This window comes from Mesitornis unicolor, unplaced genomic scaffold (genome assembly GCF_000695765.1).
Source record: "Mesitornis unicolor isolate BGI_N332 unplaced genomic scaffold, ASM69576v1 scaffold20491, whole genome shotgun sequence".
In the NCBI taxonomy this organism is placed as follows: Eukaryota; Metazoa; Chordata; class Aves; order Mesitornithiformes; family Mesitornithidae; genus Mesitornis; species Mesitornis unicolor.
The window spans coordinates 59408-70662 of record NW_010163808.1 but is presented as its reverse complement, the minus strand read 5'-3'; the positions used below and the strand labels follow the sequence as shown (position 1 = coordinate 70662).

The 11255-nt window shown below is 45.7% G+C and overlaps 1 protein-coding gene across 1 annotated transcript in view; it reads left to right on the top strand.

The window, feature by feature from the left end:
* LOC104548159 (ubiquinol-cytochrome-c reductase complex assembly factor 1) overlaps window positions 1-2945 on the top strand; it is a gene marked incomplete at its 5' end in the record, with an annotated part of 29162 nt that extends 26217 nt beyond the window's left edge. The window contains 2 exons of the mRNA XM_010194097.1: window positions 152-265; window positions 2811-2945. Of these exons, the coding sequence (XP_010192399.1) occupies window positions 152-265; window positions 2811-2945 (249 nt within the window). The remainder of the gene's footprint in view (window positions 1-151; window positions 266-2810) is intronic.
* Between the last annotated feature and the right edge of the window lie 8310 nt (window positions 2946-11255).

Sequence of the window (11255 nt, the reverse complement as noted above, 5' to 3'; positions counted from 1 at the left end):
GAGTGATGTGGGTGCCTTTTCATGTGTGCAGCCCATAGCAGCTGTGGGCTTTGAGACAGCTGAACGCAGTTGCCAGGTAGAGTAACGTGGTTGTCTTGTGTTCAGACCCTGTTCATGTGCAGTTTTTAATCCCTCTCTGTATTTCCTTTAGGGAATCTTATCTGATGATCGTGCTCTGGCAGCAGCTCTTTGGAGAAACCTTTTTAACAGGAATTGTGAGGACCCTCGGCATCTGGAGTTACTGGTGGAATACGTGCGCAAACAGGTACAGTGCGGCTCGTAGTGCGACTTCGCTTCGTTATCTTGCCTAAAATATTACACTTGTATTGCTTCCATCTATGTAGCTCAGTTCTCACAAATATAACTGATTATTTAGTGATTATTTTTAAGAGGAATAAGATACAAAAACTGGCTGATGTTTATTGCAGTTTGGTGAAAAATGGCTGCACAGAAATTAATGGAATATTGAAAGCAATCCTGCTCATCTTGTTCTGGACCTAGGCTGTTTAGGGGCTTGACAAAATGTGTCAGAAATGGCCTGCAACTTGTAGAATTAGAATTACTATTGCAGAGTTGGGATTCTCTTCATAGCACATGGTGCTTGAAGGTCTCCTGATGGCCTTTTTGGGAAAGAAGTAAAAGGTTTTGTTTTCCAGAAAGATTTCTGTTACTACCTGGAGGAACCACTATTAAGTGGTGTTTGTCCTCTCAACCCTTAGGAGGTTTGTGAACCAGGTTTCTAGAAAATGTTGATAGGAGAGAGTCCAGGTGGGTACCAAAGAGGTGAAAGACGTTCTGGAGGAAGAGTGTAGGCTGTTGGACAGGGAATCGAAGACCATAACCTCCACAACAGCGTTCTCTGGAATATTTCCATAACTCTATTCAGGATCAGATAGAGATTTGGAGAGACTGTATTTCAGTGTGGAATGCTACAGGGCCTTTCAGGAGAGACAGACTTAATTTAGTGCTGAAGGTTGCTGATGGTTAACATCAGTGAGGCTGTAGGAAAGTTTAATACTGAAGATTGGTAGAGAGCAAACACATATTAAGAGTATATAATTCAGGACAATTTGCTGCCAAGTGAGGAATTGGTTGCACTTCTGTATGTTGAGTGAAAGGATAGGACAGAAGCTGTCAGCAGTTGAATAGGAAACGGTGATTACACAGATAAATGTGGCACATTGGGGAGGAATCAGCACAACTCTAAAGCAGTGCACTTGAGAAAGACAGTCCCAGCTTTACATATATATTGATGAGCTCTGAAGTGTCTGTTGCCACACAGAAATGAGTCCTTGCGATTGTAATTGCATTATCAAAATGTCAGCTCAGCACTCTGTAGTGGTTAAAGAAAGTAAAACAAATGCTCAGAACTATTAAGGAAGGAACAGAGAGTAAAATAGTGGTGTCCTGCCACTTTTAAAATCCACGGTGCCCTTGTGATGTTGAATAATGTGTGTGATTTCTGACCATCAAGAAAGATAAAACCAAGCTGGAAAAGGCTCAGAGAAAAGTAGTAAGGATGGCATGAAACAGCTCCTTTCTTAGCAATGAGCAGGATCCCCTGCCTGAAAAACAGCTGAGGAAGAATGTGAGACAGCTCTGGGAAATCCTGAAGGCATATGAAAGGTGAGCAAGGAAAGGCTGTTCACCGAGACAAGAACATGGGGACATAACATTGCTACAGGTTGGTTTGGGTGCTACAATCACACCTGGGTTTCAAAGCCACTGGCAGGGTTTATGGAAGAGAAGTCTGTCCAGGGCTATTAAATCCACAGCAGCCACTTCAGGCTCAAAATCCCTGAGCTAACAAGTGTTTAGAGGAAGGGAAAATAAACAAGGAAAATAACATTGTATGCATGTGTTGCACTTAACTCCTCCTGGGGAATCTGCTGTTGGTGACTGTTGGAAACAGGATCTTGTGCTTAGGTGGCTCTTCAGTCTCTCTGTGGCCATTGGTGTATCCTTTCCTCTGTGAGAAACTCCTTTCCAAATCATCTTTTGTTTCCAGTAAGTATGTGTGGAGGTCTGTCCCACAATTTCTTGCCCATCCTGTCTTTAACAGTGGCTATTGGTGGATGCCAGAGGAGAATGTAGTAACAGGGCAAGCATGCCCACTCTCCTAGCAATCTGCATTCAGACTTCCTGAGCCAGAGGGGGTAATTTTGTCTCTTACTGCCCCTTGATGGACCTTTCCCCCCACTCCATCATGTTAACCTTATGTTGTATGACAGGAGTGGGTTTTTTCAATTTTGCTTACACTGCACCTGAAAATTTCATTCGATCCCAAGTATTTCTTATATTGTGAGAATGAGTGTTCATTCCACACTCATCTCCTCCAGCTCATGTGCTTTTATATTATAAATTTTAGGTGTTCCCTGCTGGTCAGCCTTTTTTTTCCTGTAGTGAAAAGCCTTGGTCTATGTGAAACCACTTTTATGAGAGCACTTCATGTAGATGATGGCGCTAGCAGTGTGTCATCTGAATTAACTGCCAGGAAGATAAAAGGACTCGCATTAGCTTTGCGTGGCTCTCCTTTGTCCTGCTGCCAAACTTTCAGAGGAAGCATTAGCTAAAGTGTTAGTAGAAGACTTGACCAAGTTGACTCCAGTGGATCTGCAGATATTTATCTCCAAGCGTTTCAATGACGCTAAAGCAGCCATAAATTATCTTTTTAGGCCTACTCGCACAAATGGCCAGGCATGCTAAAAATCTCCTTGTTCTGCTTGCTTTCTGACAAGCAGTGTTTGTGTAGCTCTTGAGGAACTTGGATGGGCGATGGGACACCGGGCACTAACATCCTGTCCTTGCAGGTGCAGCACCTGGACGCGCTGAGCGGGGAGGACCTGCTGCTGACGGGCGAGGTGAGCTGGCGGCCGCTGGTGGAGAGCAATGCCCGCAGCATCCTCAAGCCCCTGTCCCCTGTTTACAACGACGAAGGACTCTGAGAGCGCCGGCGCCTGGCATTTCGTTCTATCAGTTTGTCAGATCGGCTTGGAAAGCATGGCTGAGATTGAACTGGGCTGAGGATGTGGGGTCAGGAAGGGGAATCTGCTGTTGAAAAGAAAATATTTCATTAGATACCTTATCTGTGATGACTCAGTAGCAAATTGGACAGCCATACTGTTCTGAATATTCACCCGCAAATAAACGCTAGTTGGTGTGAGATCCTCTGTCCTTTTCATGGCACTGAGTGGTCCTTGCTGACAAAACAGAAGACCTGCCTTCTGTCTTTAGGAAACCAGATATTTTACCATGACTTAGTGTTATCTCAAGAAGACATTTCTGTCCTTTGCCTCCTTTGGAGAGCTGCTGCATAGAGACACTGCGGTGTTCTGCTGCTCACTGAATGTTGTGACTGCAAATCTGAGCTTTGCATATTCGATGTTGATGTATTTTAAAAGCCTGACACGAGGATGGAATGATCCATTTTTGCTTTAGTGGAGTTAAGGATTGCTTTAACAGATTCTGAAGGGTTTTCTGTGAAAATCCTTTTTAGGAACTCTCAGCTCTGTTGCACAGTGTTAGGAGGATGCAAAGAATAATGTGCAGTCCCCAATAATCCTCTATGGCCCTGGCCATCTTCATGAGAATAAAGTCCAAAATGTGGCTGGGCTGTCACTAAAAGCTGCCTCAGAGTACTTGATGTTTCAGTCTGCCTTGCTGATTATTTCCATATTGGTTTTGAGAGTTGTGGTGTTTGTTTATGAAAAGAACATCCCTGTTTCTGTTCATGGCTCTTAAGGGGGCAGGACTGTGCTGTCCTCCAGCCCCCAAAGCAGTGGTCCGGGGCTTTTTAACAAGACCTCTCAACCCCAGTGAAAACTTTATCTGGCTGTGCAGGCAAATTACGCCAGCGTAGTAATTAGGGGAGCAAGAGCTCCACTGTTCAATCAGCAGAGGCTGAGGTGTGCTGTGTGGGTGGATGGCTCACCAGGCTGCTTCCAGCTCAGTGACAAAACAGTTTTCATTTCTCTCCTGTTGAAAATGCGAGTCAATAATAAATCAATGTCAGTCTGGGTAAAATGGATATGTGTGCGGTTTCTGTGCCACGGGCACTTTTGATAAGAGCAAACTCTGTAATATCAAGACTTATTCCTAATAAAACTGTTAAACAGAAGTTAAAGGTGCTAATCCTTCATTTGTGAAATTAATCCTTAATTTGCGAACCCTTAATCTGGTGAAAGTGTTGACTGTGCCTGGCTGTGACTTCTCTTCCTTCTGAAGTTGCTTTCTTCATACTGTGTGTGTTTTGGGGAATATTTGACGTGTCTTCTCTGTGTAAAGAACAGTTGGATGCAGAATACAGGCTCTCAAACACTGGCTTGCTTTTTTTTTTTACTCTTCTCTTAGGGAGCCTTCTGTGTATAAAAAGGGCATTTTGTTATTTTTTTTCCAGGGCGAACTTCCTCAGTTTAACTTGTTATAAAATGAGTCATGTAAAGAAACCCTCTATGTGTGAGGTGTATCCCTTCTCTGTGAAAACATTACAGACCAAACAACTTGCTTGCAGTTTATTTAAGATGCTTTTGTTGAAAGCTGAGCTAAGCAGAGAAACCTCTTATGTGTGAAGTATTATACAGTGTGTGTGAGATAATAACACCTTGTAATTCATTACAGCTGGCTTGTATTTACATAAAAGAAGGCTGAGCTGTGTAGGAATTTGCTGATTAATTTATTTTTAATGAGAGTGAAGTATACCAAGTACCAAAATAAACTTTACTTTGTGTATCTTACTGCTCCTGAAATAGGTGGAAAAATTAATGGTAGATATTTTGGCTCAAAGCGACATACATTAATTCATATACAAAACAGTCATTTTAAACTTTAACCCCTTTCCTGCTATGTAATTTAAACCTGGACTCGTGTTATCCATGCCATGGGAACACAGGACTGTGACTACACCACCATCCACGCTGGTGCTGAGCGCAGGTCAGAGATCCTGTAGTGCCTGTGCTGCTGTGGAGCCAGTAAAACAGTGCAATTCATGGGGCCACTGGTCTGGAGATGGCCATGCCTGTTGTACTCGGGGTATGGGACAGCCACGTGGTCAAAATTGAGCCCTTTCCTATGCTTATGGGCAGGAGACTCCTGAAATTGCGCTGCCAGGTTGTGGTCATTGGCATCTGCTTTTGCACTTCTTGTTAATATGAGAATAAAGACCTGTAATCATGGCTCTCTGCTTGTTCCATAAAACACCTTCAGCCACCCTGCCGTTACAGCGCTGAGCCAGCAGCCGGGGTGTGTTTTGGACAGAAGTGTGTGGAGCCTGTGAAGAGAATAAGGCAGAAACTGTCTATGCATTAAAAGGGTAATCTGTTAGAGAGGAAAAATACACTGGAGGCTGCACAGGACAAGAGGAGACTTTGCTTCCCAGCCATTAGTTGCCTGGAGACAGGATTTGGATGTAGAAAGTGACCCCTCTTACTCAGAGATGTATGCCAATAGGCTGGAAACAGGCCATTGCCAAAATCTTATGTACAAGACATCTTTACAACCAGAATTTGGAGTCCTTGAGAGAGAATAGATTTCCAGTAAGAAAATCTGCACTTTGCAGGCATTGCAGCAGCAATGATGAGCAGTTGTTTCCTATGTACAGTAGCGCTTCAAGTGAAGCAGAATGCAGTTGGTTTGGTTTTTTTAACCCAAAATTGTAAAGCCTGTGCTTTCCCATTTTTGAGGTTTTGCAGAGGGAATCGTTGAAGGCATTTTGCTTATGGACAGTTCTTCTTTTATGCTGCTGGGTTTCTTGAGAGTGGCCCCAGAGCATCAGCCTGGGGCTGCTCACTGCATTTTAAGTGAATATATCCATGCTCGTTTCTTCTGGAAGGAGCCACGTTGAGCACTTCACCATCCAACCTGATCTTTCATACACTGAGTTTGGACACTGCTTGCTATTCCAAAGGACTTCTTCCCCCAGCTTTCCCAGGTGTCTTAAAGAGACAGGAGCCTTTAGGAAGTGCAGGTTATTTCAGGTAGATCTTGACTTTGGGGTTTCTGTGAGCAGAAAAGGGCCAATGGTCAGTGCCTTCCCTTCCTTCTCTGCTGTTCTGCACCACTGGCAGAGTAGGTGCATGTTTTGCCCATGGGGTCACACTTGGTTAAGTCTCTTGCTTCAGACTGACATTCCAGGAGGTTTTGGAGAGGGGAGGGATCATGTGATGCCCTTTGATGCCTACTCTGTATTTTAGGTGGTTAAATGTTTTTCGATGTCATCTTGGCTTCTGTGTTCACATCACCTTTATATTTATATCGAACGGTTTTCTCCTGCCTCTTTAAGAGCACAGGCATCCTTGATGATCTCCACATCTCCTGTGCTGTCAAGGTGCCTGAGCCCTGTTAAGGAGCATTTGCTGCTTCCCACATTTCTAACTCCCATCCTCCCCTTCCACAAAGTGAAGTTTCTGGTCGCACTTCTGCCACACCAAGCCCTCGGGTCAGAATTGCTGCTCCTGGCAGAGGAGTTGGGCTTAACCACCGCCCTATCTCACTTACCTTGCCTTTGCTTGGCAAACAAGGTAAGCAGAAACTGGAGACTAAGTAAGAGCAGATTTTTCCACCAGAGCTTTGGATTAGGTGAATGTAGAGCAGATGAAGAACGGCAAAGCCGTGGGAGGCTGAGCATCAGCTGGAAGGGTATGGTGACTGCTTCTGCAAGCATGGTCCCTGCGATGTGTGCCACTGCATGACACCACTTTGAGGAGCAGTGGCAGCCATACCATACCCTGTGACCCTTTCTCATATTTCTCCATGCTTTCCTACTTCTAAAACCCTGCAGAGAAGGTCTTCCTTCAGAAATTCAAATCAACGTAGAGCTGGTGCAGTCTACTTACAGCCTTTCTGTGGGACCGGTTTCATCCTGAGCGTGTAGCAGAAGTTGTCTGCATCCCAGAGATGGTCTGAAGTACTGCTCGAGCATTTGGAGATGTTTGCTGATCCCCTCTGCAGATTTGCTGAACAACTCATTGACTGTCTTGAGCTCCAGCAACAGAAGATGAAGATACCAGTGTTGGGAGTCATCAATCTTTATGTTAATACCTAGAAATTACTGAGTGTCTTTCTCTCTTCTGCTAATGGAGTTGTGCTGTGAATACAGTGACCATCTGTTGTGACATTCTCCAGCTTCTCGGGCCCCTGTGCAGATGTTTGGTTGTAGTCTTACCCTAGTACATGGGATTTTATTTGGATGATGCTGGTGGCAGCTAATTTCTTAGTAAACACCCCCTTGTAGAGGCCCCTGCCATCCCCATCTGCATCTTCCCATTTGCTCCACCTTGATCTCTGTTTTTTTTCTTGTATAATAAACTATAACCAAGACTTTTTTGCTCTTCTCTCTACAAGAGACTGCAGTAAACCTGAGTCCCATTACTTCTGTTTGACTGTGCCGCATCAGGCTTGACTGGGCCTTTGGTGTCCTCTTCCAGCAGTCAGGGTGATGGGTGCTTCTGCCACTCCATGACACACCTTAGGGAGCAATGTCTCCATCCTTTGGACATGCTGTGTCTGCACAGCCTGGCCCTCAGCGCTCTCTGTCTTTTCCTGTAGGTCTGAGAAGCCAAGGAGAGGGCAGAAGCTTCCACAGGATCCTGGGAAGGTTGGCAAGGACATAGGAAAGACCCTGAGGCTCAACACGAGTGGAAGACTCTGCAGCTTGGGCAATTTCACTGTGCTTGCGAAGTACCCACCTCTTCTCTGCCTGCAAAGCGTGTATCACCCCCTGGCCTCCTGCGCTGTGATGGGTCAGTTGCATATGAACAGTCTCATGATCCTCTGGTGAGCTCTTTTTTACTACTGCCCCTGCTTCAGGTGTTGAGGGCTGTGCTGTGCATCCTACACGTGTCCTTCCTGAAGCTGCTGAACATGTTGAGGGAGTGCTTGTTTTGCTTGCAGTCATTCAACCTGCTCAACAGCTTGCTCTGCTCATTTGTAGGACAGAGGAGATGTTTGGGCCTCATCCTTTCACTGGGAATACAGAGCAGGAGCTCACACCAGCACGTTTCCACCTCCTGCTGCTACATTTCAATGGCTGCTCCAGATGTGATGTGCTGGGAGCAGCCAGGGAGTTTAGGTCAAGTGGCAGTAGATCTGCTTGAGGGACCTGTGGCAGACTTTTGTCAATAATTCACATGCAGGAACCAGAAATATCTACTGTCCTGTTCTTACTGTCTTGTGCAGGTATGTTCGTGTCGGAGGACCCAGCAGTATGTTGCTGAGGCTGGATCCTGTTGGTGTTGATGTTGGTGTGCTACTGCAGCTCTCCCTGGAGGTAAGAGCTCCTTCATGCTTATTTAGGAAGTAAGGAGTCTTGCATATGCAAAGCCTTCATTAACGATTAAGTCAGTGACTAAAAGAGGGAGCTGAGCGTGTTCATTCCTCATCCCACCTGGCAGCCTCCTGGGCTGCTCCACATCCTGTCCAAGGCCGGCATCCTAAGAGGATTTGCTCATTGTCCCACATCCTTCCCTTCATACCCTCTTCCTGCCTGTAACCAGACCCATTGATGTTACGATGCCCAATTCTATTCCTGTGCATTTCCTTTGGAAGGAGAGAAGGAAGAGGTGTCTGAAAGCGCTTTTTCACATGTTCACTACAGGCCAGCAGCCGAGGGAAGAGGCACACCATGGTTCTTCTCATGGCAGCTGTGAACCCTGAGCAGGACCTCAAAGGGCCACCAGAGCAACTCCATGGCCACATATTGGCTTCCCTACATGGCACACGAGTGGTAGGAACCTCAGAGTGGCAACTGGAAAGAACCAATGTGCTGGGCACACCAGGGAACCAGCGGAGGAGGTAGGGTTGGCCTCCTTCCCTGCCATCACTGCCAGTGAGATCCTTTGGCCTGTAACTGCCAACTGGTGTCCAGTGCCCTCCTTCAGCTCAGGGGGTACAAAGCTTTCTCTCCCTTGATTTGGAAGAGTCTTAAAATACGAATGGAAAAGATGAAACAAGGAATCTGTGTGCTGCTGCTGTGTTTAGAGGCATGATTCTGTGATGCCTGGTCAGGAACCTCAGATAAAAAAGTGGGAGACTTGAGTTTGCACTGCTCTGTGGAGTCACCATCTCTGGAGGTATTTAAAAGACAGGTGGATGAGGTGCTTAGAGAAATGGTTTAGTAGTGGCCAGGTTATGGTTGGACTCGGTGATCTTAAAGGTCTTTTCCAACCCAATGATCCTGTGATTCTGTCTGTGGTGACCCAGATCTCAGTGCAGTAACTAAAGTTTGGATTTTTCTCATCTTGCTGCACTTGCTGTTTATTTCTGGCCGGTGAATTCTGCACACTGGAACATTGCTATGCAGATAGATGCCTTCCAGAAGATATATAGATGAGTGTGTTTGAGCCCCATGATGTTTTGTGGTGAAAGGTGTGGATTTCAGTCAGAAACAGCAGAGAAAATAACAAATCTGACTTTCCATGTTCCCAGGAGAGTGCTCTCCAAGAACTGTTCTATCATGAAACAAGTTGGCAGGCTCCCTTCTGTTTGTGCTTGAAGAGGAAGCAGCAGGTACGTTATGTGAAAAGCTCAGCAAAGTGTTTGTGTTTGGTGAGCTCCAAGAACATCTGCAGTGGGACACAGGAATTGCATTGCCTAATGCTTGGATCCTGACTGAGCTCAGGTATCACCTGGATACAGCCGCCTAGGGACATTGACTTGGAAGTGGTTTGTGTGTTTAGCCTGAGGGAATTTTCCCCTTGTCTTTCTGTGTTGATTGCACAAGGTGTGTAGACAACACTTCCAGATAAGATCCTTGCTTTGAGATGACAAAAGTGGACTGATGTGATTCCCACATCCTGAGTTGGCCGATCAGTCTGTGAAGTGCCAATTATAGACACTTATCTCTTTGCCACAGAGCTGGGACAGGACAACCCTCCTCTCGTTTCAGATGTCTGCGTCGTAAACCTCCGTCCCTTACTTTGGCAGCCTGAGCTCTCCTCCTGCACAGTGGCAGGTGTCTCAAGCAGGGTGAGGTAACTGAGTCCCTAGAAACCTCTGCCTGTCCCCACCAACGCTGGAGAAGCCCAGCCTGACAAGCTCTATCTGTTGACATCTTGTGTGCTTTCATGTGTTGAGGTCCCTGAGAAATTACTGGAGGGAGAGGAGATCATTACCAAACACCGGCTGGAGGCAGTGGAAGTCCTTTTACAGAATCAGCAGCAGTTGTTTATCTGGCAGAAAACACATTTGATGACTTTTTTTAAAAAATCGCACTCTTTTAGCTCTTTAGGAAGGCAAAACCTAGGGTGATGTTACCCTTCTTTTGTTAACACCAAGGTGATGTTATCACCCCAGCAGAGCAGCTCCAGAAAAAGGCCCATAATGTTATAGCCCCTTCCCTTTGTTTCTCCCCCCAACTCCCTTATGTTGTGTTTGGTTGTTCACCTCACGTTTTGATGTTATTCCTTAAGCTGCTCTAACATTTATTGACACCTGTAACACTTCTATGCCAGCAGCTTTATTATAATTTTGCCCCGTATCTGTTGTTCATTGCTGCTCACTCTGCACTTGCAGCACAGCTCTGCCAGGAAATTCAAATGTTCTGATGAAATGTAACCTTTGCTTCTGTTCTTGCAGTTTGCACAGTCCCAGTGAGAGTTTGTTCTGACTTCAGGGGTTTAAAGACTCGACAACTAATCCAAAGTAATCACCCCACTCCAGCTGGAGAGTGATAGTCTTTGGGGACGTGATTCATCCCAACTGACTTAGGACTTGGTGTCTGAATGTGCTGGTTCACACTTAGGCAAGGCTGTCTCTCCATTGACTATAGCCTGGTGATTACTAGAGAGCAGGCGTTTGGCTTTTAGAGGACTTCATTTAGCCTCGATTAATTTAATCTGCAGGGGTTTTGTAACTTGTAGATAAAAGGCTGGCTGATTAGATCAGCTCTGCAGCCAGTTCTCCTTTCCCTGGTTAGCGTCTGTGGAGTTCAGTAGCTGCAGGGTGAGCTGAATGGGGCGAGGGAGGTCTGTGTTGCAGTCTGAGGACTTTGTGTGCCTCCTGTGCCCAGGTTTTCATGTACTGTGTTGTGTTCTGGGTGGTGCATTCCTAACACAGCGTTTCAAATCACATGTTGATGTCTGCCTGTGTTGTATTGGCTCCATGATGCTTTTGGGAAGCTGGAGTTAACTAATCCTACAATACACAGCATGTGGACAGTATTGTCATTCTCATAGCACTTAAGTTTGAATGTCCCTTCCTTGACATGCAGGGAGATGCTAAAAGACCACATGAGCTCTTGTAGCCTGTAGTATCTAATGAGG